This window comes from Colius striatus, chromosome 26 (assembly GCF_028858725.1).
Source record: "Colius striatus isolate bColStr4 chromosome 26, bColStr4.1.hap1, whole genome shotgun sequence".
NCBI lineage: Eukaryota > Metazoa > Chordata > Aves > Coliiformes > Coliidae > Colius > Colius striatus.
In genome coordinates this window covers 3,965,641-3,990,047 of record NC_084784.1, presented here as the reverse complement: position 1 = coordinate 3,990,047, position 24,407 = coordinate 3,965,641, and the positions used below count along the sequence as shown (strand labels likewise).

Genomic DNA, 24,407 nt, shown 5'->3' with positions numbered 1-24,407 from the left:
CGCCTGGGGCGGGGGCTGGAGGCTCTGGTGTAGGAGGACGCATCCCCTGTACCTGGGGTTCCCTGGACCCTCGGGTTGGGGGCGGGGGCTGGTTGGGGGTCTCAATGGGAGGCGGTGCCTGAGCTGACGCCTCCCCGCGCCGCCAGGGGGCGCTGCCGCTGCCAGCACTGCCCGCTCTGCGCATGCGTACTGCTGCCGGGCGAAGGCGCGGTGCGCGCGCCAGGCGTTCCCGCTGTGCGCATGCGCACCTCACCGCCCGAAGCCGGCCGCCGGGCCGGATGGTGGCCGGCAGAGGCCGCAAAGCATCGCGCGCAGCCCTGCGCGGGGGGCCCGCGGCGCATGCGCACAGCGCTGTTTGTGCCTCTGCGCGGCGGCGGCCCGGTCTGAGGGGGGAAGATGGCGGCGTCCTCGCTGGAGCAGAAGCTCTCCCGGCTGGAGGCCAAGCTCAAGCAAGAGAACCGCGAGGCCCGCCGCAGGATCGACCTCAACCTCGACATCAGTCCTGCCCGGGCACGGCCCAGTAAGAGCCCGGCCGGGGGGCAGCAGGCGGGAGCCGCGCGGCGCAGGCCCCAGGCGGGGGCGGCTGAGGCGATGCGGGGGGCGCGGAGGGGCCTCGTCACCGGCGGGGCCGGGCGCGGGGGCTGGGGCTGCGGCAGGGCTGGGGGGCCGTCGGGGGTGTCGCACCGGAGCGGAGGCGCTGAGGGGTGGTGGGGGCGGCTGCGGCAGGTCCGCGGAATCGGGGGCGGTGCTGGGGGCTCCGGAGGCCTGTCAGGGCCGGGGGGGAGCAGAGGAGGCTCCGTGAGGGGCGGGCGGGGCCTGTGGGGAGAACTGGTGGTCGCGCTTGAGGAGTATCGGGGGGCAGACAGAGCTCTTTGAGGGCATCAGGGGGCAACTGAAGCCCTTCGAGGGGGTGCTGGGGCAGACAGGGCACTTTGGGGGTGCTGGGGGCAGTTGGGGCCGGTGGGGGGAATCTCTGGGATTGGGGCAGTTTGGGGGTACTGGGGGCATTTGGGTAGCAGGTGGGGAGCAGAGGGGGGTCTCTGGGATTGGGGCAGTTTGGGAGTACCGGAAGAGGGTTATTTCGAGGGGTGGCGCGGGAGGATCCCCACTGCCGTTACCCCACTGAGGAGCCACTTTTGGGGGGGGGGGCCCCCAACCTCCCCCCCCCAGGTAGGAACGTTTGTTCTGGGAGCTGGGGGAACCCATCAACGTGCCAGACGAGGGTTTCCCACCTTTTCCCACAACGTGATGGGTCAAAAAGCAGCGTTTTCCGGGCCGGGGGTGTCGGGCAGACCCCAACCCTCCCTGTACCATTCTCCCTTGCCCCCTCTGCTCCCCACACCCCCCAGTTGACTCCCATCCGTCCCCCCTCGGTGACCTCAGTTTTGTCTCCTGTTGTGATTTACTGGTTCGTGTTTTTTCTCCCTTTTTATTGTTTTTCATTTCTCCCCCCTTTGTTTTTTATTTTCCCCCATTTTTGTTATTTTCCCCCTGCCTCCCCCACCTCCCCCCAACCCCCCCACACACCCCCTCCCCAAATCCAGTCATCGTCATCACCCTAAGCCCCCGCTCCCGCTCCGTCCCAGCGAGCAGGTACCGCCCCCCCCCCCGCCGCCGCTTGGACCCCTCCTGCATCCCACCCCCCCAAATAACACCCCCCTGACACCCCTGACCCCCCATCCCCCTCCCTGGGGACACCCCCACGTCTGTGTGTCCCTCACCTCAGGTCACCCCCCTCATCCTAACTCTCCCCCCACCGTGCCTCAGTTTTCCCACTCTGGAGCTTCATCCTCTGTGTGTGTGTGTGTGTGTGTGTTTCCTCCTTACCCCCAGCCGTGCTCCCCCCAGCCCCCTCTCCCCACGTGGCTGTCGCATGGAGTGTGCCCCGGCCCCGGCCCCGTGGGGCGCATGGCCTGGGCCCCACGGCGCATGCCGGCCGCGGCCCCGCATGAGGGGCTGCAGCGGGGGGCGGGAGGGGGGAACTTTGGGGGGGGGGGGGTAAGGGGCCAGCAGGGCAGGAAGGTCTGAAGTGGGTGGTGGACTGGGGTGTGCTGAGGAGGGCCTTGGGGGTGCTGGGGGAGGCTTTGGAGGTGCCAGTGTTTCGGGAGGAGCTGATGGGGTCTCTCTGCCCCCCCCGCCAGCGCTGCAGCTGCCACTGGTGAGCGATGGGGGGGGTCGGGCTGGACCCCCCGAGGGCCTTCAGCCGCCCCCCGCCCCCTGCCCCGGCCCCGACACATGCTGGGGCTGCCCCAGCCGCCCTTCCTGGTGCCCCGCAGCCTGGAGAGGTGAGACCCCCCCCCACCCCTGGGACCCCTTAGACCACCACCCACACCCCCCAGAGTCGTGTGCTGATTGGCCAGCAACGCAGGAACCCCTGGTTGCTGATTGGCCCAGCTGTGAGATCCCATGTGTGCTGATTGGCCAGCCAGCCAGGATCCCCTTGGTGCTGATTGCTGAGCCCCACTCTCTCCTCCCCCAGCCTGGAGATCGACAGAAGCTGCAGGAGATCATGAAGCAGACGGGTACCTGACTGTGGGGGGGCAGGTGAGTGTGGGGGGCAGCACGGGGGGAATATGGAGCACACAGGGGGCTTCTGAACCCCAGCTGCTCCCCCCAACCCCCCGTGTCCCCCCAGCGCTACCAGGCAGAGATCAACGACCTGGAGAACCTCGGGGAGATCGGCAGTGGCACCTTGCGGCCAGGTCTGGAAGATGCGCTTCCGCAAGACCGGGCACGTCATTGCCGTGAAGGTGGGGACCCCACACCGCCCCCTTCTGACCCCCACACGCCCTCTCTGACCCCCCACACAGCCCTCTGACCCCCCCTCACACCCCCTGACCCTTCACCACCTCCTGGCGCCCCATCACCCCCCACACATCCTCTGACCCCTCATCACCTCCCACACATCCCCGACCCCTATCACCCCTCTGAACCCCCCTGACCCCACGCACACCCCCCCACCCCCTGACCTCCCGTCACCCCCATGACCCCCCATCGCCCGCTCTGTGCCGGCAGCAAATGCGGCGCTCGGAGGAACCGTGAGGAGAACAAGCGGATCCTGATGGATCTGGACGTGGTGCTGAAGAGCCATGACTGTCCCTACATCGTCCAGTGCTTCGGCACCTTCATCACCAACGTACGCACCTGCCGGGGGGGACACGCCGTGGGGCTGAGGGCTGGGGGGGGCACCCCCATTCCCGTCCCTGGGTCCTGCCGTGGGGCAGCCCGTGGCTCTGGGTCCCGCGGTGGGACACCCCCTGGGCCGTACCCCCTGCCCCGCGCCCCCCGACCCGCTGCTCTTCCTCAGACCGACGTGTTCATCGCCATGGAGCTGATGGGCACCTGCGCCGAGAAGCTCAAGAAGCGCATCCAGGGCCCCATCCCCGAGCGCATCCTGGGCAAGATGACGGTGGCGGTGAGGGGGGGCGGGGGGGGCAGCGGGGGGTTGGGGAGGTGCCCTGGGGCAGCCCCCCACCCCTGACCTGCCCTTTCCCTGCCCTCCCCGCCCCATAGATCGTCAAGGCCCTGTTCTACCTGAAGGAGAAGCACGGGGTGATCCACCGTGACGTCAAACCCTCCAACATCCTGCTGGACGAGCGGGGACAGGTCAAGCTCTGCGACTTCGGCATCAGCGGCCGCCTCGTCGACTCCAAGGCCAAGACACGCAGCGCCGGCTGCGCCGCCTACATGGCCGTGAGCAGGGGGCTGGGGGGGAGGAAGGGGGGCGTCCCTGGGTCTGGGGGTGTTCTGGGGGTCCTCTCGGGAGGCTGGGGGGGGGACGGGAGTGCCTGCGCTGTCCCACAGCCTGTGCGTGTCCGTCCCTCCCCCAGCCCGAGCGCATCGACCCCCCCCGACCCCACCAAACCTGACTACGACATCCGCGCCGACGTCTGGAGCCTCGGCATCTCCCTGGTGAGCTGCCTGTTTGCTTCCACAACCCCTCCCCGTTGTCCCCAGCGTGTCCCCACGTCCCCTCCCCGTGACCCGTGTCTGCGCAGGTGGAGCTGGCCACGGGGCAGTTCCCGTACCAGAACTGTAAGACGGATTTCGAGGTGCTGACGAAGGTGCTGCAGGAGGATCCGCCGCTGCTGCCGCCGGCCATGGGCTTCTCCGGGGACTTCCAGGCCTTCGTCAGGGACTGGTGGGTGACAAGTGCCCCCGGCCCTGTGTCCCCTCGTGTCCCTGGGGTGTGCCCAAGGCGCTGACCTCCCTCCCCTCTCCCACAGCCTCACCAAGGACCACAGGAAGAGACCAAAGTACAACAAGTTACTGGTGAGTTCCTGGGGCCACTTCCCCGTTGTGTGTCCTTGTCCCTCTCTTTGCGCCCACGTGTGTCCTCGCCCCATGTCCCTGTGTCCCCGTGTTCCCGTGGCTCTGGCCCCGTCTGTCTCCGTTTCCCTTCTGTGCCCCATCCGTGTGCCCCCCGTGTCCACACGCTCACCCCTCCCCCCCGCAGGAACACACCTTCATCAAGCGCTACGAGACGTTGGAGGTGGACGTGGCCACCTGGTTCAAGGACGTGATGGCCAAGACAGAGTCCCCTCGCACCGGCGGCGGCCTCGGGCAGCACCACCTGCCCTTCTTCAGCAGGTAGCGCCCGCCCGCCCGCGCCGCCCGCGGCACCACGGCTCGGGGCCCCGGCCACGGCCCCGCCACAGCCACCGCGCCGGCCGCCGCCTGCCCAGCACAGCCCGTCCTGCTGTGTCCCCACGTGTCCCGGCGCGGCCTGAATCCAGCGTGTCCCAGCACCTCCTGGTGTGCAACAGGCAGCGGGAGGTGGCAGCAGGAGCTGGCACTGAGGACGTGACCTGGGGACCTGGCGCGGCGCAGGTGATGGGACGTGCAGGTGTGACTCCGGGACACGGGATGTGAGATGAGGTCGTGGCTTCGGGATGTGGCACAGGGCTGGGACGTGGAGACGATGGCACAGGGATGTGGCACAGGGCTGGAGGACGACGCGCAGAGGGATGACGAGGTGGCACGGGGACTGGCAGGGTGACAGTGGCACGAGGATGCAGGACGAGACAGACCCGACACTGGGACGTGATGATGAGGGACAACGTGGGGACACAGCAGAGAGGTGGCAGCTGGATGTGATGTGGGGACACGGCGCTGAAGGCCGAGGTGGCCCTGGGGACGTGGCACAAGGGACAACGTGGAGCAGCGGCACAGCGATGGCGCGGGGACATGGCACAGTTGGACACATGGTGACACGGGGATGTGACAAGAGGGACACGTCATGGGGATGTGACACGGATAACATGGGGACACGGCACAAGGACATGGCATGAGGACAGTGTGGGGACACGGCACAGGGACGTGACACAGCAACATGGGGACGTGGCACCAGGAACGTCACGGGGACGTGGCAGAGGGACAATGTGTGACACGGTGACAGAGCACGAGGATGTGGCACAGGGACACGTCACGGGGATGGGACATGGGGACAACGTGGGGACGCGGCACCAGGACATGACAAGGACGAGGTGGAGACATGGTGACACGGGGCCGAGCCCCATGGTAGCCCCACGGGTGACAGTGGCCCCAGGAGGGGTGACGTGGCCACGGGGCCAGCGCGAGGCCACGCAGCGACAATCAGTCGGGGCTGGGGGCTGTGTGGGGGCCATGTCCCCCCGTGTCCCCACGGTGGCAGTGGGCGCGGTTTCAGTGCAGTGTGGGCACGGGCGGCGCCTCCCCCCCTTTACTGTCATTATTAATTATTATTATTAATTATTATGATGATGATAAATGCGCATGTGGAACCCGAGGGGCTGCCTCAGGCTCTGAGCACATCGGGGACAGGGTGTGAGGACACCAGAAGATGGCAAAGAGGGGGGTTGGGGGATGGTGAGAGGGAAGGAGATGGGAAAGTCTGGGGTGGGGGGACACAAGGGGGAGGGGGGGGGGGAGTCACGGGGGGAGATGTGGGGACGTTGAGGATAGGTGCACAGTGGGACACGGGCTGATGGGGACACGGGGATAGGTGTGGGCACAGGGACATCTGCGTGTGACACCTCCCCCGGGTGATGTCCCTGCAGCCCAAGGCCGGGTGGTGTCACCTGGGAGACCGTGGCCTCGAGGGAGGGGTCGTGTGGTGTGTGGCTCCCCCTGCTCAGGTGTGGGTGGGACCTGGGGACAGCGCTGGGGACCTGGTCCCTGCCAGGGGACACACATGGGGCCCCCCATGGCGCCGAGGTGGAGCCCCCTCCTCCTCCTGCTGCTGCTGCCCAGGGGGGGGCCCGCAGGTATGTGTGGGGGGCACACGGGTGCGGGAGGGGTCCTTGGAGGGACACGGAGGGGACCCAGAAGTGCCGCTGTCCGCAGGGCCCCCCCCGGGTTGGCCATGGGGTGACCATGGGGAGCTGAGGGGGCCTCCGAGCCCCCCGAGACCACGCTGCAGCGGGGACCAGCCTGGGGTGAGTGGGGGTGGAACGGGAAGCGCTGGGAGGAGGAACTGGGAGGTCTGCGAGGACACCGAGGGGTAACGACACTGGGGGGAGCACTGGGTGTACGGCGGGGTGACTGAGGATACTGGGAGGATGATACTGGAGGAGTAGCTGGGAGCACTGAGAGGGGGAACTGTGGTCGGGGGTGGGGGGAGGAGAGGGCCGGGGTGCGGTGTTTTGGGAAGGGGGGGAGGTAGTCGGAGCTCAGTGGGGGTAACTGGGGGGCATTGCGTGGGGGTAGGCACCGAGGGTCAGTGGGAGGGGGCGCGGGGTGAGCGGGGAGCGCTGCGGTTCACGCGTGTCCCCGCAGCCGCGCTGCCGCCCCCGCCTCCGCCTGGACGTTTCCGCTTCTCCCGAGTTCCCGCCCGCCCCGGGGCCGCGCGCGGTGCCGGCCGGGGGACGAGTCTTCGTGCAGGTGCGGGACACGGGGACACGGGAGGGACCTGGATCCCCCGCACGGGTGACACTTCCCGGGCGCCCCTCCAGGGTCTCCCTGTGCTCCCGGTGCTCCCATAACCGCGGTAATCCAGCCCCGCACCTCCCCGCCTGCTCCCGCTCCCCTCATCCGCCCGTGCCCGCCCGTGACCCTGCCCCCATCAGCCCCCCGGTCCTTGTCCCGATCTCCGGTGACACCTCCCCGTGTCCCCCCCCCAAGGTCTCCCTCTCCCGCGCCCCGCCCGGACTGGGTTTCGTTCTCCGCCGCTGCTTCGTCTCCCCGCGCTCCTCCCCGGGCCCCCCCGCTCCGGTTTCGGGGCCCGGCCCGGCCCCGCGGCCGCTCGTGGTGCTGCGGGGGGGCTGCGCCGCGCGGGGGGCGGCGGGGGACGCGGCGGGAGGCGCGGGGGGGCCGCGGCGGAGGCTGCTCCTCTCCTTCCTGCTGCCCCCCCGGTTCCCGGAGCCGCTGCAGTTCCTGCATTGCCGCCTCCGGCTCTGCCGCGCCGGGGGGAGCCGCCGAGGCCACGCGGATGGGCTGCCGCCGGTACGGGGGGGGGGTTAGGGGTGGGCCGCGGGGCGGGAGGAGGGAAGGGGAGGGGTCCGCCGGGAGTCGGGGGCGGCGGGGTCATGAGGTAACGGGGGGGCACCGGGAGCGGGGGGCACGAGGCGGGGGGGAGTCACCGCGCCCGGCCAGTTGGCGGTGCGGGGGGCTCCCGGCGGGGGGGGGGGCTGTTACCGGGGGCGGGTAAATTGGGGGGGGGGGCATCGAGCTGAAGCGCTGCCCCCTCCCCCCGCTCCCAGTGTCGCGCGCAGCCGTGCGCGCGCGCGCGGGGCGGAGCCTCCGGAGCCGGGCCCCGCCCCCTCCCCGGGCCCCGCCCCCGCGGCCGATCGCTCCGCACCGTCACTCGCCCCATCGTCGTGACCCTCGGCCCTGCGGGGACCCCCAAACCAGGTCCGGGACGGTCCCCTCCGAGCCGAGACCCCCAATCGCCCCCTCCCGTTCCCCGGTGTCCCTCGGTCACCGCCCCCTCCCCAATTGCAGGTGCTGCCGCCGTGCCGTTCCCACCGCCCCCCCCCGTTCTGCGCTTCCCGCCCTTGTCCCCGCGGGATCGGCCGCGGACCCCCCCCGCGGGTGAGTGCTCGGTTCGGGGGGCGGCCGGGGGCGCTCCGGGCTCCATCTGACGTTTCTTGCCCCTCCCCCCCCAGATTCCGCCGTGCCCCCCGGGGTCGTGGCCGCCGTGTCCTTCGGGGCCTTTGCGGTGGGGGCGGCGCTGGCGGGGGGGCTCTGGTTCGTGCACAGACGCACAGGTGAGGGCTCCCCCGGGACTCCCCCCGCCCCAGACCCCGAGATCCTCCTCCCTGGGACATCCCCCGCGCACCGGGATGTTCCCCCCCCCGCCCCCTGGACCTTCCCAATCCCCCTTCTGCTGACTGCTGCCCCCTGTCCTCTGCCCTCAGCTGCCCCCCGGCGCCCCCCAGCCCCCCGCAGCTCCAGCGCTGCCCCCCAGCCCAGGGGGGGACAGGTACCGGCACATACTGGGAGCTCTGCAGGGGGTATATTGGGAACGCAACAGGGGATAACTGGGAATACTGGGGGGGGGGCACTGGAACGATCCGGGGGGGCACTGGGGGGATGCAGTTACCGGGGAGTGGCATCAGCCTCTCCTCCCCTTCCCCCCAGCTCAGGACCATCAGCCCAAAGCCGCCTCCACGCGGGAGCCCCTCAGCAGCACCCTGAGCCCCCCCTTTCCCCCCATCGCTGGGGAGGGCAAATAAAGGCGCTGACACCCCCCACCCACGTGGTTATTGCGGTCCTTGGTGACTCTCTGGGGTGAATGTAAGAGTTTCTGGGGTTCCAAGGGGCCAATTCAGGCTGATCTCCCAGCAATTGTTCTGGTGGATCCCAGCTTTGGGGCTGATCTCAGGGATTTTGTGCCTCCCAGCACATTTCTTGGGGTGAACTGTAGAGGTTTTGGAGTCCTGGTGGGGCATTTTGGGCCACTCACAGATTGTGGTCATCCCAGTTTTTTGTGGTGTACTTCAGGGTTTTGGGGGTGACTGGAGGGATTTTGGGGCCCCAGATGAGTTTTTGGGTAGACTTCAGTCCTTTGCAGGGTCCTGTTGTCCCGCAGTGTTTGTATTTCTGTACAGGGTATAAACTGCAATGGGGGAGTAGGGGGAGGGCAGGATCTGATCAGACTCCCCAAAACGTCCGGGATCCCGCCATGTCCTTGTGGGGGGGAGGCGGGGTGGGGGGTCTCACTGCCCCCAGGGATCCACTGGGTCCAGAGTCCGGCGTCAGGCTGCAGCCTGGGGGTCCTCTCAGGTCCTGGGATCCCCCCGGGCACAGGAGCTCCCCCAGCCCATGGCGGGATCCCACAGGTGCTGTGGGGCCTGGGGTGTCCCCCCCCCCGTCCCCAAGTGCCGTGGGGATGGTGGGTCCCTCGTGTCCCGTAGGTCAGGGTGCCATGGGTGCCCCTCGGTGTCACTGTCCCCGTGGCTCAGGGGGCTGTGGGTGCCCCCTCAGTCTCGCTGTCGCTGCTGTCACCCATGAGGTCCCCGAGGTCCCCGTGGGTCAGGGCGAAGGGCGGCAGCTCCTCGTCAGAGGAGCCCAGAGAATCCTCCTCCCCCAGGTGTGGGCTCAGCCCCACGGCCCCGAAGGCCAAGGGCCCCCGCAGCAGCCGGATCTGCAGGGACAGGGACACCACGGGGTGGGGCCGGGGGGGGCGAAAGGATGGGAGAGGGGGAGGAGAGAGAAGGGAGAGGCACCGTCACCAGCTGTCCCGGCACCGCGGCTCTGGGGACATCGCTGATGGCACCACGGGGCCACAGCCAGCGGCCCCAGAGGCAGCACAGCAGCAGTGGGGACTGTCCCCAGAGTGTCCTGCCCTTGGGGACATCAGGGACCCTTCCCAGGGGATGGGGAAGCTGAGAGGGGTCCCCCAGCCCTGTGGTGCCGCCGCCCCCGTGGGTGCCTCACCTCAGCCTTGAGCTCATCGATGTGGTCCTTGAGCTGCCGGATGTACTGGGCGGCGTCCGAGTGGTTGAGCTGCCCCTGGATCATCCCCTCCTCCCTCTGCAGGGGGACGCGGGTCAGGGGCGACCGTCCTCCCCCCGACAGCCCCCGGCCCCTCACGGCCCCCTCACCTGGATCTCCAGCTCGGCGACGCGCTGGCGCATCTCGGCCAGGGCTGCCATGCTGTCGGCCTCGCGCAGCCGCACCGCCATCACCTCCTCCTTGCTCTGGGCACACGTGTGGCACCGCGTCACAGCCCCCCATGGGGACATGGGGAGCCTGGGGGGGCCTGGTGCGGGGGGCATGGGGGACCCCATGGACAGGGAGGGGAAATGGGGACACTGGGACCTCATGGGAGAGGACAGAGGGACCCCTTGGAGGGGATGTGGGGACCCCATGGACAGAGAGGAGACACTTCGGCCCTACAGAAGTGGCCGCGGGGGAAGGGCTGTGGGTGCCCCAAGGTCGTCCCCAAGGGTCTCCGAGGGTCCCACCTTGCACTGGGCCTCGGCGTGTTTGCGGTGGCTCTCGCTCAGCTGCGCCTGCAGCCCCTGGCTCTGCGCTGCCGCCACCCGCAGCTGCTCCCGCAGCCCCGCACACGTGCGCTCCGCACGGCCCAGCACCGTGCGCTGGATCTGGCCCTGGGGAACAGCCCTGTCAACCTCCTGTCATCTCCTGTCACCCCCCTAGCAGCCCCCCTGTACCCAGACCTGACCCTGGGGCTGACAGCACCCTGCACCCACTTCCCCAGCACCCCCAAATCAGCAGCCATCCCCCCAGTACCGACCCCCTCAGCAACCGCAGCCTGACACTCGACCCTCCAGTCCCCCTCAAATCAGCAGTCACCCCTCAGAGCAGCCGAGGGTGCGCTGGGCTCTGACCTGTGTCTCCAGCTGCAGCACCCGCTGCCGCAGCGCCCGCAGCTCGGCCTGTGCCTGTGCCTCCCGCAGCTGTGCGGTCACCACGGCCTCCTGCAGCGCGTTGGCGTTGCCCCGCCGCGGAGACTCCTTCCAGCGCCCACCGGGCCGGCCCGCCTGTGCCACAGCACCCTCAGCTGCACACAGGCCACCCAGGTAGCCAGGAGGGACCCAGGTGGCCTGCAGGGGAGGCCGGGGGTCTGCAGGGGAGGCCGGGGGTCCATACCTGCCAGCTGTCGCTCAGGTCCTTCACCTGCTGCTGCAGCTCGGTCAGGGACTTGACGGCCTCGGCCTCGCGCAGTGCCAGTGCCTGCAGCTCCTCCTGCAGCCGCAGCACATTGTCCTCGTCTGGCAGCAGACTGCTCCGCTGCAGGGACACGGGGACATGGTAAGAACAGCAGAGGGGAGGGCACCCACGGCGGGGATGTCATGGGGTCCCACCGCCCCCACCTTCTCCATGTCAAGAACTTTGTCCTGCATCTCCTTCAGCGCGCCGAGGGTCTCGCTCTCCCGCAGCCGCGACTGCTCCAGCTCCGTCTCCAGGTGGGTGACAAACTCCTCGCTGAACCGCGGGTTCCCCTGTCACCGACCCCAACGTGTCACCCACCACCCACATGAGCACCGAGTGCCGGCTGATCCGCGCCGGGGACGCCCGGGGACAGCGGGGACACCGACCTGCTGGTCCTGCAGCTGCCGGATGGTGGTCTGTGCCCGCTGCAGGTTCTCGGTGGCTGAGGTGCAGCGCTGCTTCACCACCGCCAGCTCCCGCTTGATGACGTAGTTCTCCTCTGCCTCCTGCGCCCGCGTCACCTGCCCCTGGGGACCGCAGCGACGCGTCACCGCACGGCCCTGAGTAGCCCCAGTGCCCCCATGGCGCTGGGAGGGGATGGGGCTGACGAGGAGTGATGGAAGCCCACAGCGGGTGAGGTTTGGGACAAGGGGGTGACACTCACCCCGCAACTTTCCCTCCAAATCCTCCAAATTGGGGGAAAACCCCTAAAACGGCGCTTTCCACCCCACCTCGGCTGAAGTGCCATGCCAAGTGCCGTCAAGACCCAAAACCAGGCCCAAACCTCTCTGTTTCCCCCCCAGAGGCTGCTTCCCCAGGCCCCAAAAGCAGCGAAGGTGTGCGGGAGCCTCTGGAGAACAGCCCAGAAACGGGCAATCTCCCCCAAAATGAGGCAGACGCAGACAGGCCAGAAGCAAAATACGGCGGAAAGGGATGAAAAAAAACAGCAGAGAGAAAGGGGAGGTTTTGACGCTACCTGGATGAGCCTGTCGGCGAGAGCCGCGCTCTCCTGCGGCCGCCGGCGAGGAGAGAGGGAGAGAGAGGAGAGACATGAGGAAGAGGACGGAGGGGACGAAGGCAGCGAGAGAAGTCGAGAGGCAGAGGCACCCAGTAACCTTCCTGCAGCCCCTCGCTTGGGCTTTCAGAGGTTTTAGTGTTCTTTTTCCCCTCAGTGTGGTGGGTTTTTTGTCTATGTTGAGGTGTTTCTGACCCTCCCCAGAGGGAGGTTTTGGACAGGAAAATGATTGTTGGACTTAAATCTCCTGTTTTTGCACCAAAGTGGTGCTGTGAGGGGGAGAATTCTGGGGGTGCAGCGTGTCAAAGGGAGGTCGCACCCATGAGTGTCGGGATCTCTGGGTGATGGGTGCCCACAAGGGGGCTTTTGGGTGCTCACAGGGAGTTTGGGCGCTCCAAGGGGGGACTTTGGGTGCCCACACGGGGTTTGGCTGTTCCCAGGGGGGTCTGGGTGTCCCCACAAGGAGTTTGGGGTGTCCCTAGCGGGGCTTGGCTGCTCCCAGGGGGTTTTTGGGGTGCTGGCCATGGGGCTCACCTTCTCCAGGGTCTCGATGCGCTGTTTCAGCAGCCGGTTCTCAGTGCGGAGGCGCTGGGAGGTGGAAGATGGGGGAAGAGTCAGCCCCAGGGGGGAGGCTGATAGCCCGTGTGTGGTTCCAGTGGCCCAGGGGCTGTCTGAAAGAGGCCACAGGATGCCAAGACTTGCCTTGTCTTACCTTGATCTCGATCTGCTCCTCCATCTCCTTGTTCTTGATGGCAGCATACTCCTTCTCCAGCCTGCATGGGACGTAGGGACGTGCTGGGATGCGAGGACAGGGCCCAGACCCCCACCCCGTGCCCCATGGCTGCTGGGGGGCAACCAGGTGAGCGCAGAAACCCACCTCCCTTCTCTCACCTCTTCATCTTCTTGGGGTTGTACTTGACCTGGAAGGCCCTGAGGATGAGCTTGTCAGGGCAACTGTCGAACTGGTGGGGGATCACCTTCTGGAAGAACTGAGGGGGCAGAAAGCGGCCATGAAATGCCACCCGAAAACACGCCCCGATGCCTAAACCAGCCCCAAAGTGGGGCCCGTGGGGTAAAACACCCCCCAAATGGGCTCTGTAGGACAAATACACCCCAAAACATGTCCTGTGGGCTCACTCCCCACCAAAATCTGGCAGCAGGTACCTGGGACATGCCCTCCATGTCAAGCTGGACGAGCTCTGCCTGGTTGAACTGCAGCAGTGCCATCCCCACACGGAAGACGATCTCCAGACCCTGCAGGAAGTTTCCACACTTGACCTCTCCACGCTGTGGCCTTTCCCACCTGGGGTTTGGGGCCTTTCACCCCCCAAGCCAGAGCAGCTGGTGTGGGGGAGAGCGTTCCCATGTCCCCAGGGGAAGTGTTGCAGTGGGGGGTTTGTGACTGACAGCGCTGGCGGCAGCCGAGTTACCTCGTACATGAAGATGTCGAAGACACGCGTGGCCACGGGAAGAGGGAAGGTGGTGAGGAAGAGGGTGAGGAACCAGGACGAGGCGTACATGGAGGTGAGGAAGCTCTGCGAGCGGAAGTGGATGTTCAGCTCTGGCAGCTGCTCCTGGATGTAAGAAAGGGAGAATGGAAGAGAAGCAGGGAATGGTGGATGTTTTTAGGGGTCATTTGTGGATGCTGAGGTTTGAACAGGTACATGAGGTCTTAAGGGGGTCTCTTGATCGGGGGGGAGCTTGTGGGTGGTGCTCAGGGTCTCATGAATGGTCCCTGGGGCATCTCATGGAGGTGCTCTGGGGCGTTATGTACCCCTTGAGACATCATGGTCCTCAGAGCATCTCACAGATGTCCCTGGGATCTCAGTGCTGCTGGACACGAGCTCCATGAGAGGAACCAGGAGCTTCCACCTCACTCCCTCTTCTCCCTGCACTTGTCCCCTGTCTCTGCCCCCTGCTTCCCACCACTCTGAGTGTTTTGGGGGATGTTGGGTGGTACCTACCTGCAGCATGTACTCAAACTGGTAGATGCAGAGCCCCAGCTCAGCCATGCTGGGTTTGAAGAGCTCCCGTAAGCGGTACTCCTGCATCAGCCTCACAAACACGCAGAAGGCCTCTTCCTCAGGCATCTGGAGACCCAAAAGGACACAAATTTCCCCTTAAACCTCTGCTGGCAGCCCTGGATGCAGAGCCTCTTCCCGTGGGGCGAGACTGGACATGCTGGAACGTCCCTAGGTGAAGTGGAATGTGAAGAGGGGAGTTTAAATCCATTAGGAGTTAAGCTGAGTGGTGGAAATGAGCCCATTTTGCTCCTGAGGATCAAGAGAAAACCCATCAGCAGCTCCTCCTTGCTATGGGGTCCTCACAAACCTGCATGAGCAGCAGTCCCACGATGAAGGCGCTGCCCTGGCAGTACCCAACCTCCCTGTCCACCAGTGAATAGGCCTGGAAAGAGTAAAAAAACCTCTGAAATAGATGTGAGGAGGGGGCACTGGCTGGGCCACCACCCAGGGAGACCAACGGTGGAGGGAAGCCCTGACCACTCCATGAAAACCTGCTCTTTGTTCATCTGTTTGGCAACACCCCCTGTGAGCAGGATGCTGCTGCAAACTTGAATTTAGACCCCCAAAAAGACTCAATTATTTGTTTCTTAATTCAGAGTGAAAACTCGACAGGAGCAAACGAGGCCTGGGACGGGCGGGGAATGAGGTCCTGCTGCCAGAAAAGTGCCAGTTCCAGGACTTTGTGGTGAAAACCAAACCCATCAAAGATTAATACCCACTTCAAAGAGCTTTAAAGCCCAAGACGGCGTCTGGGTTGCAGCCAAGATCCGCTGAGGTTCCAGGGAAGCCGTTACCTTCATGACGTTGAAGAGCACCTCCTGGCCCAGGCTGTCCTGGCCCTTGAAGAACTCGTGCTCCGGGTAGGTGCGGGCGATATCCCGTCGGATGAGCTTCTCGCAGGGAGAGGACATCTTGAGCAGCTCCGAGTACTGGTTCTTGACGGGCATGTCGGTGGCACTGCAGAGCAGCTGCCAGACGATGGCACGGAAGTGGTGGGGGATCCCTTTGCGGATGAGCTCCTGCAGAAAAATGGGTTTCAAGAAGGTGAGGAAGCTCCTCAGGAGTGAGGAGATTGATCCTGTCACGGCACAGCAAAGACCAAGCTGCAGATTTTTGCAGTAGGGTTAAAAATGGAGTTAGAAGTAAAGCTGTGGGGGGTTCCTCACCTTCAGCAGCTTCTCCTTCTTCTTCCGCCACTCGTCCCACTCATTGACGATGCGGCCCCAGAGGATCCAGGTGTCCTCCTCCAGGTGGCTGAGGTTGGAGGAGGCCGAGGAGCTGGAGACCAAGGAGGAGCCGCTGTTCCTGCGCGAGCCGTTCATGGAGCGCATTGACTTGGAGTCGGCCTCCAGTAGCCTGAGAGAGACACAGACAGCCTCAAAAAGCCTCCAAACGAGGAGAGAGTCTCCAAAACTGTGCCAAAGGAGGAGAGATTTACCCAAAACCATTGCAAATGAGCAGCTGTTCCCCCCAGATTGCCCCAAAGGAGAGACTCCAGCAAAACCGTCCCCAAAAAAGGACTAATTCCCCCAAAACCAGGCTCAGAATGTACAACCAAAGACGGTGGCTTTGTTATTTATCACTTACTGCTTTTATTAATCCTCCATTTTTACAGTTCCCCATGTATTTCTGTAATGCATCACACATGTTTTCGGTGTGACCTGATTTAGGTGGGCCCTGCTTCAGCACGGTTTAGCATCTGGTTGTTGCCCCAGCACCTGCGATTTCGAGGGAAATCCCTACAAGAAGTGGTGCAAGGGGCTCAAGAGTTTCTGAGGACTCACCGATTTTGCTCCTCCAGCTTCGCCAGCAGCTCCAGCTCGTCGGGACTGAGGTTCTCGGAGTCGGAGGCAGGCGAGCAGGCCGGCGCCGAGGTGAGGGAGGACAGCCCCTCGTGCGAGGACGAGTCGGGGCTGACGGCCGGGGATGCCATGGCCAGGGGCGCTGGGGGCGGGTGCCAGGACCCCGCCGGGATTTCGGGCTCTCACCTGGAAGAGATTTTAGAATCTCTTTTTAAACCATCCCCCAGTTTTAGCCAATCCGACAGGAAATGGGGTTTGCAGCCCCTTGAGGTATTTGCTTGATTCCCTCCCCCAAAAAAACCCATTTCAGCCAAATTTTCACAGTCAACCAGTGTGCCCTGTGTAGAACAGCCTAAAAATGGGGATTGAGCTCAGTCCACCCCCATTTTGGGGAAGGAACCGGACAATGCAGGGGAAAAGCATTACCAGAAAGCTGGGGACTGGTTTTTAGGGGTTGACAGCCCCCACTTTGCCCATTTTGGGGGTATTTTGTGTAAAAATGATGCCCTGAGGAGGAATGAGTCCTGGTTTGGGCTTGTAGGGGAGGGTAGAAATGGGATGGAAAATGGTGGGTTGTTCCAAAAAAAGAGTTCCAGCAGCACCTCTAACAGAGGATCTGCTGAGGATCACCTGGGGCTGGGATCCCTCAAGATCTAGGCTTTTTTTTTAGGGGTTGAAAAACTCTCTTTTTGGTGATGAAAAGAACACAAAAGTCTGCAAAATGAAACCTTCAGTTGATGCTGAAGGAGGTGAAGAAAGTGGAGGAAAGAAAGGAAAAGCAGCAGCACCTGAAGGATGTGAATGTGTGAGTTACCTGATCTGGGCTTCATTTGGGTGGATGAACCTGTAATTTAAGGAGGTTTTAACCAAAACCCTGCATTTCTTATGACTGCAGCTGTATAGATGGGGATGATCCCTTCCTGTTTGGTTAATGGTTTTGTCCCTAAACCTGCCATATTTAACAGCACAGCTTTGGGGCGAGGAAGAACTGGGTCAGCTGTTGATGGGACTTGCCTGCTCAGCAGGAAATTCTAGATTTTGATTGTATTTAATTAAATTTAATGGTATTTAATTCAAAGCCCTGTCCCACCAAGGGTTTGTCCAGCAGTGCCTTTGTCTGAAAAAATTCAGGGTTTTTTTCATAATTAATATGTATCTGCAAGACTTTGCTGGCCCAAAACACTGTTTTAAGGGGAAAAAAAGTCAGTTTTGGCTGCTGACAGGGTTCAATGGGTCACAAAAATGGCCTGAAATGGCCCAAAACAAAGTTGGGGGAAGGAAGAAAAGCAACAACCATGCATGGATGAGCACGAGATGGCCAAAACGCATGATTTCAATCCAAAAATGAGCTGGGAGGCTGGTAATAGACCTGTGGGGGGAAAAAAAGGTGGAACTGGGAAAAAAAGGAAAAAACACAAGTTGAATTTTTTTAGTGATTTGTTTTGTTTTGGCTTTTTGTTTTTTTGGGTGAAATACTGTTGGTTTTCCAGTATGGATGAAAGGAGATGGTGGTCGTTGTCCTTGAGGGCTCCCCAGTGTGCTGAGAACTCGTTCTGGAGGTGATGGGTATGGAAATTGGCTGAAAAAGCATTAATTGGGAGGAAAAAGAACTATCTGGAGGGCTGAAAAAGGCACTGAGAAAATTGAGAGTGGGGGGAAACAGATGGTGGAAATGGGCCTAGAAATGCTACTGTGACACCTGGATTCTGTAGGAAACCGGCCCAAAAAAGGGGCACATTTGGGCTGGGGGGTTGCTTAAAAAGAGATTTTGGGTGTGATGGGGGGTCGTGGGGTCCTCGTCGTTCCCAAAGTCCCAAAACATCAACCTCGTGTCTCCTCCTTTCCCCCCAGAATACTCTTGCTCAAGTCAAACTGTAAAAACCAAAAAACCCCAGTTTCAGTGGGGTCAAGACCTTGAGCCAGAGCGTTTTGGGGAGGAACATGCTAAAGTTTTCCTCTTTGCACGTGAAATCTGCTGCTTTGTAGCTTTTTTGACCCATTTTCCCAGTTTTTCTGGGAAGCCTCACATTGTTTTCACAATGTTTGGGGCCTTTTCTGGCCCCTTTTTATTCCTTTTCCACCCCTTTTTGTGCCTTTTCCACCCATTTTTGCACCAGTGTTTTGCCCCTTTTTCACCCCATTTTAACAGTATTTCCTACGTTGTTTTCTCAGTGTCTCAGTCCGATTTTGGGGTTTTTTTGCACCATTTTTACTACATCTGTGAGCCTTTTTGGTGGTTTGATTTTGTTTTGGTGTGCTGCTTTTGCCGCCTCTTAAAAGTTCACCCCCAGTTTCAGCAACAATATTTAAAGGCACTAGGTAGTGACACCGTTGTAAACCCATCGAAAATCCACCCATTTGCCAGAAACTCCAATTATTAGAGCATAAAAAAATAATGATTAAACCACAAATACCTCCACGGGACATTCTGGAGCTTCACCAGCAGCCGCAGCTGGCAGAAAAATGAGGAAAATGGACAAAAATGGGCTTAAACAGTGCGATTTTTTGCTGTTGTCAGGGTTGAAGCTAAAATGCCCCCCCCCCCCCCAATGTCACCACGTTTAAAACTGACCAAAAACAGATCAAACCTGATTTCAGCACCAAAACAGAGTGAGGAAACCACATCCCCCCCACCCCCCTTCCCCAGCCACCAAATGTGGCTTGGGGGAGAGAAAACTACCCCAAATGCCACTTGGTTGGTGATTTTTGTGTTTTTCACAGTCCTAAATCGGTTGAAGTGAGCCCAGAATCGTGTGTGCTTGGTGCCTTTTGGGTTTTTTCATCAATATAAGGTGGGATCCTCCCCCCCATCCAGGCTGCTGGTGGTGGTGGGGATTAAAATGCCGCCGGTGAAGCCCTGATTGATAGAAAAGCAGCAGGGGGAGAAAAAAAAGCAGGAGAGGGGAGATTACAAAGGGAATTTTGGGGAAAGAAACCCTGTAATTTGATGGAAAAGCCAGAGTCGTCCCAGCATAGCTGAAATGGCTGGGTTTGAACCCAAAGGGATTGGCGCGCCGGGGCCGGCACAAAGCCGCGGCTCAGGGGGCTGCAGCCGCTCCATCTTTGGGGTGGCTGCGGGAGGGAGGGACGGGGGGAGAGCGTGTGTTTGGGGGGCAGCCAGGGACGCCCCTCAACCGCAGTCCCCATGGATGGGGAGGGTGCAGGGAGGCTGGTGGACAGCGGGGATGGAAAGCGTGATAAAAGACTCTTCCCCCCCCCCCCCCCAGTAAATGACATTTGGGGGACTGCAGCCATAATGGGGGGGGGCTGCTGCCGCAAACACCACCTCCCCCTCTTTTAATTTTTTACCCCAAATCTCATTTTTTTAAGGGAAAAACAATCGAGGGACAACACCCTCTTTGCACACAGGAGCGCAGCCCCCGGCAGGCAGCAATGCAGGGGGGTGAGCAACAAAACAGTCGGGGGGAGGAATAGTAGTGGGAGACCCCCCCGCAATGTCCCCTTCTCTGAGAGGAGGCACCCTAATGCCTCCATAGTGTGTGGGGAGCATCCCCGATGCACCTCCGCCCCCCAAATTACCCCACATAGCATGGTGGGGGGCATCTCTGTGATTCCCACCAGGGAGGGGTCAAGCCCCCAGCCCCCCCGTAGCCAGGGGGAAGATTATGCCAGTGCCCCCCCCCATATAGGCAGGTACCTCCAGAAGCATGCATGGCACCCCCAACTAACGCCCATCTGGGGGGGCCAATCCCAATTGTTACCCTCCATAGACTGGGGGAGGGGGCTGTTTATCCCAAACTATCGCCCCCATAGACACCCCCTCCTCATTTCCTGGGGGGAGCTTTACCCCCAGTGCTAACCCCACTCCAGGGGGGTCACCTCCAAATACCCCCGCACCCCTCAGAGGGGTTTAGCCCCAGTCCTCCCCCTAAGCCTTGGGAGGGGGAACCTGGTCACTCCCTATGGACCCCCCCGGGGGGGTTCCGGGGTGGGGGTCACCCCTCATTCCTGAGGGAGGGAGGCAGTCCCCCCCCCCCGGGGGGGCGGGGGTAGATCCCGGCCCCTCCTACCTGCGAGGCGCTGCCATGGCGACCGACGGCTGCCGCCGAGTGGGGGTCCCCCCGTTTCCCCCCGCCGCTTGGAGCCGAGCGGGAGCCGCGGCCGCCGCGGGCCCCGCCGCTGCCATGAGGAGAGATGAAGGGGGGTGGGGGGTGGGGGGGGTCCCGGTCCCGATCCCGCCGCCGCCGCCCTGACTGACACCGACTGACAGGCGGCTCCGCCCCTCAGCCAATCAGAGCGCTACCTTCCTCAACTCCGCCCGCCCCCTCCGCGCGACTCCAGCCAATGAGGTGGTTGCGGCCGGCTGGAAAGCCCGCCTTGCTGTGCGGCCAGCCAATGAGGCGTCTCGGCGGCGGTTGATGGACAATGAGTCAAAAAGCTGCGTCTCCCTCCCCACCCTCCCTCTGAGAAGGGGTGCGCCTGAGTGGCGAATGGCAGGTGCAGGTGGCGATGATGGACAGGCAAAGTGACCAATAGGCTGCCGCATCTCGGAGGAGAGGCCGGCATCGCCCCGCCCCCGGGCGGATGGGTTGGGGATTGATTGGCGGGCGAATCGCCCTGGGCAGAGGCGCGGCGGCCGGTGAGGGGCGCGGTCCCGCTGCCCGCCGCTCTGCTGGGGGCTCCCGGGCCCCTCGGTGCTCAGCGGGTCCGGCCCGAGGCATCGAGTGGTTGAGGGCGGCTCTGTGGCAAGGTGGGATGCTCCTCATCCCACAGGGCGCCCAGCTCCCAGGGACAGGGATACGGGGGCACTGAGAGGCCTTGCCCGTCCTGGAGATGCGGGTGGGGGATGAATTCACAGTACTTTGACCCAAAACAGCCTCCGTTCCGCTGGGAAGGTGCTGGAGCCCCAAGGGCATGAGTGGCCACCTTGGAGAGAACTTTGGCCTCAACTTCCCTCAAATTTGGGATCAAAAAAGGCGAAATTGGATGGAAGGAGGAATCTTCTCACCCTGAAATCAGGGGAACCAGAGTGAGGGACATTCGACTTCTGTCTGAGTTTGCTTTTCCCAGGCTGCCTCTGAAATCCAGCCGAAATCAGTCAATGCTGGGGTTGGTTGCAAGTTCTCGCTCCTTTTCTGCCACAGCCCAGGGGATGCCGGGCTCAAAGCCCTGAGGGTGTTTGAGTAGCAGAAAGAGTTTTCCAGAGAAGAAATGAAAGAAGTGGTGCCCCATAAAAGGAGGGTTTTCTACAATCTGAATGAGGATTTTCACAATCTGAAGTGCCTCGTGTTTAAAAGTGCAAGAAATTATCTCAAAAATGCTGAACAAAACACCCAAGATTCCTCCCAAACCAAGAAAACACCCCTTAAAAAGCTAAACCTAGGGTCACCAAGTCACCTTTACAGCAGGAGGCTTCCCAGAACTGCCTCCTTGGGCAAATGTTGGCTTCGGTGGAGGAGAACTGTGCGTTTTATAACTGATGTTTCTGGAAATCAACACACAAAGGTCCGTGGCGTGTGTGGCCGTGTGACAGCCAACCTGAGGCCATTGGCTGCTCAAAAACTCCTGACTCTGCAATTTTTTTGTTCCTTTCTCTTGGAAATTAGAATTATGAAACGGTTTCCTTCCCCTGTCCAGGCTGAGATGACGTCTCTTCCCCACTGCATAAATTTGGGGGATGCCAAAGGGAAAAGGATCCAGCATGTCAGAAGGTGAAGCAGCCGCTGGTGCCTACGAGAGATGGGATTTGGTCGAGGGGATGGAATCGGAGAAGAGAGAGCAGAGGAAAGCACGTAAAGGAGGTATTGGGGATGTTGGTGATCTAGAGGCATCAAACTTGAGAATTACAGCTCTTTCAACTGGTCTTTCTCTGGAATTTTGACACCTGGTTCCTCCCTTTAGTCCAAATTAGGGAAAAAAGAGGTTTGAGGGTGGAGAACAGGGTGGTGGAGCCCCCTGAGAGGTTCCTTTGGGGGAGTCTCTCCTCTTTCTGATGTTCTTTAAGAAAATATCCATTGCTAGTGGAGTTATTTGGTGCAGACTTGGCCTGTTTTGTTCCCAGCAGTGCCATCCCTCCTGACCTTGTCTCCAGAAAGAGCCATCACGCTGCTGTACGTGCTTCTGGCCCTCACCTTCGTGCTCTTCATGGCTCTCACCATCGTGACTCTCCAGAGGGGTGAGGCTGCTGCTGTCTGCTTGCTCAGATGGCAGAGTGACCATGATCTGGGGGAAAACACCAGTGGATGGAGCAAAATATGGCTCTGAGGTAGGACTGAAAGCCCTTTTGGAGCAAAGGCAAGTGTTCTCTTTCCCTCTTCCAGTATCTGCCATGTGGGAGGCATTGGAGCAAGCCCGGATGCGGAGTGAGAACAGCCACACGACAGCAAGGCACAACCTCTCAGAGGCCCAGGACACCCTCGGTACGACATCTTGCCCCAAAATTGCCCCCTGGCACCCCCTGCACCTTTGATACCTGCATGGATTTCTCCCTCTGAGCTTCCCAGAGTGCTTTTTCTAGGCAAAGAGAAGGAACCAAAACCAGTTTTTGTCAGGACAGATGTGGTTCAGGCTTGTTTTGAGCTTTCTCCTCTTATTTTCCTCGTAGATGAACAGCTCTCTGTGGAGCTCAAGGTGATGCGCGGCCGTCTTCAGAACGGTATGCGGGGGCAAAGGCGGTTTGGGGGGAAAAGTCGTGCAGAGTGTCAGATGCTGGGTGCAGTGTCGAGTCCCAGGTCAAAAGCAGAGGTTTTTGTTCTCTTCCCAGTGTCCCAAGAAGTGGAGAGGGTGTGGTGGAAGGTGGCAGAGTGCCAGAGGGAGTGCGGGAAGGAGCTGGCGGATCGCCTCCGTGTCCTGGGTGAGGGCCCTGCTTTCGATGCAAAACGTCGTTTGGTTCGGTCTTTCTCCTTGGCTCCCAGTACATGTGCTCCAGAGATTCCTAACACGTGCAAAAAGCTAACCTGAATGAGTCTGGGGGATCATTAGCTGCAATATTAAAGGAAAAGGGCCTTTTCAGCCTCTGGCTAAACACAGTAAAATCTCATTTAACAAAAGGCCTGAGTTTTAAACAACGGTAACTTGCCCCAGGAAGACACATGGCAAAAGCCACGGTGTAAACTGGGATGGGAAGAAAAAAGGGAAGTGAGACAAAAATGGGGGTGTTTTTTGTGTTAATTGTGGCAGCAATTACCTTTCATTCTCTCCCTGTCAGAGGAGAGGGACGTGCTGGAGCCGGTGCTGCAGCAGCTGGCGGAGGCGAGGCAGGAGCAGAGCCGCGTCGCAGCCCTCCTTGACAAGGCGCTGCAGGAGACACACAACCTCTCAGGTGAGGGATGGGATGGTGGTGAGGATGAGCTCACCCACACATCGTTGGAGTTTTTTCATTTCCCCCCTGTTTTTGCTCAGAAATCTTCTGCACGAGGTGTCCCTCTGGCTGGCAGCAGTTCGACAGAACCTGCTATTTCTTCTCCTCCACCACCAAGCCCTGGCTGGCTGCTAAAGAATTCTGCACCAACTTCAGTGCCCATCTGGCCATTGTGGACTCTCAGCAGGAAAATGTAAGCTGAAAAATCCCTGGAAAGTGACACCCCCACCCCCCTCTGTGGTTTCATGGAAATATAACCCCAAGTGTGCACAAACTGACACTCCTACCCCAGTGTAGATGACACCTGCCTCCCACTCAGGAGGCTGCTCCCACCAACACAGCTTGCACAAAGCCCTTTGGGTCTGAAACAAACTCTTATTCCTCCAGTTATTACAAATTTCAGCATCTTTTTTTCCCCCTTTTTGATGGGATATGGGGCCTCTTTTTGTCATGCTTGTGGCCCATCCCAGTTACTCCCTGCAAGGGACGGGTTCCTTTCTGAAACTGCCTTTCACCCTCTGCCTTGCATTTGCAGAAGTTCCTGGCAAATCATGTCATGGAGAATCAGAAGTTCTGGCTGGGCCTGACTGACAGGTACAGAGAAGGCGACTGGCAGTGGACGGACGGACGCTCCCTCTCTCTCCCGTACGTTTTTAGCTTCCTCAGAGGGAAAGTTGCCCCAGAACATCATCTCTCTTCTCCCTTGACCCCTTTTTTTCCCCCCTAAAAGTCACTTCACCCTCATTAACTCACCCCTCTGCTCCGGCTGAGAGCTTAAAAAGCACAGAAACAAGTTTTGTGCTGCCGTGGCACTTGAACATGCCGGAGAGAGGGAAGGGTAAGAGGTGCCCTCCCCTCCCTCCTCAGGTTCTGGAACAACGGAGAACCCAACAACGTGGGCAGCCACGGGGAGGACTGTGCTACCATTTATTCCAACGGCCGCTGGAACGACGTGCCCTGTTTCCAGGCCGAGCCCTGGATCTGTGAGCGCAGCTGCTAACCGCTGCCACCTCCACCTTGCCGAAAAATGGGTGGAAACCAGTAAAAACCTGACAAACCCAGCACAGGGTGAAAACATAAAGCTTTGTGGGAGAGAAAGGTGTAAAGATGGTGTGGTGGATGGGTTCAACAGTCTGAGGGGGTCA

General features: G+C 61.4%; 4 protein-coding genes across 6 annotated transcripts; 3 read left to right on the top strand and 1 right to left on the bottom strand.

Moving 5' to 3' along the window:
• The first annotated feature begins 273 nt into the window (after positions 1-273).
• MAP2K7 (mitogen-activated protein kinase kinase 7) lies at positions 274-5,767 on the top strand. The gene is given in 18 exon segments (XM_062015341.1): positions 274-520; positions 1,545-1,564; positions 1,566-1,593; positions 2,142-2,216; positions 2,219-2,285; positions 2,395-2,516; positions 2,519-2,544; positions 2,636-2,692; positions 2,694-2,750; positions 3,016-3,030; positions 3,032-3,136; positions 3,308-3,415; positions 3,514-3,693; positions 3,831-3,845; positions 3,847-3,912; positions 3,999-4,141; positions 4,227-4,272; positions 4,457-5,767. Coding segments are annotated over 18 exon segments (1,392 nt in total). The 5' UTR covers positions 274-396; the 3' UTR covers positions 4,595-5,767.
• Positions 5,380-8,672, top strand: TGFBR3L (transforming growth factor beta receptor 3 like). The gene is made up of 7 exons (XM_062015339.1): positions 5,380-5,652; positions 6,757-7,422; positions 7,680-7,830; positions 7,921-8,010; positions 8,085-8,186; positions 8,337-8,401; positions 8,560-8,672. Exons 1-7 carry the CDS (start codon positions 5,380-5,382, stop codon positions 8,614-8,616), a joined length of 1,404 nt encoding a protein of 467 aa, XP_061871323.1. The 3' UTR covers positions 8,617-8,672.
• A 310-nt stretch (positions 8,673-8,982) lies between these two features.
• EVI5L (ecotropic viral integration site 5 like) lies at positions 8,983-20,135 on the bottom strand. Of its 2 annotated transcripts, XM_062015582.1 has the most exons (20): positions 19,973-20,135; positions 15,924-16,127; positions 15,306-15,495; positions 14,934-15,158; positions 14,447-14,521; positions 14,080-14,205; positions 13,546-13,689; positions 13,280-13,369; positions 13,007-13,104; positions 12,828-12,888; positions 12,650-12,703; positions 12,077-12,109; positions 11,487-11,627; positions 11,262-11,390; positions 11,038-11,178; positions 10,776-10,928; positions 10,389-10,535; positions 10,026-10,121; positions 9,859-9,954; positions 8,983-9,565 (listed from the first exon to the last, which is right to left on the bottom strand). In XM_062015582.1, the coding sequence occupies exons 2-20, from the start codon at positions 16,070-16,072 to the stop codon at positions 9,380-9,382; spliced, it is 2,334 nt and encodes a 777-aa protein (XP_061871566.1). In that variant the 5' UTR covers positions 16,073-16,127; positions 19,973-20,135; the 3' UTR covers positions 8,983-9,379. The 2 variants fall into 2 exon arrangements, with proteins under 2 accessions (XP_061871566.1, XP_061871564.1); XM_062015580.1 differs by lacking the exon at positions 12,077-12,109 and having other exon boundaries at positions 19,973-20,134.
• A 1,411-nt stretch (positions 20,136-21,546) lies between these two features.
• On the top strand, positions 21,547-24,368 carry LOC104563355 (C-type lectin domain family 17, member A-like). 2 transcript variants are annotated; one of them, XM_062015584.1, is made up of 9 exons: positions 21,547-21,703; positions 21,967-22,077; positions 22,223-22,321; positions 22,507-22,557; positions 22,666-22,755; positions 23,110-23,223; positions 23,304-23,455; positions 23,798-23,907; positions 24,130-24,368. In XM_062015584.1, the coding sequence occupies exons 1-9, from the start codon at positions 21,580-21,582 to the stop codon at positions 24,260-24,262; spliced, it is 984 nt and encodes a 327-aa protein (XP_061871568.1). In that variant the 5' UTR covers positions 21,547-21,579; the 3' UTR covers positions 24,263-24,368. The 2 variants fall into 2 exon arrangements, with proteins under 2 accessions (XP_061871568.1, XP_010208074.2); XM_010209772.2 differs by having other exon boundaries at positions 21,548-21,703; positions 21,964-22,077.
• Positions 24,369-24,407: the final 39 nt, after the last annotated feature.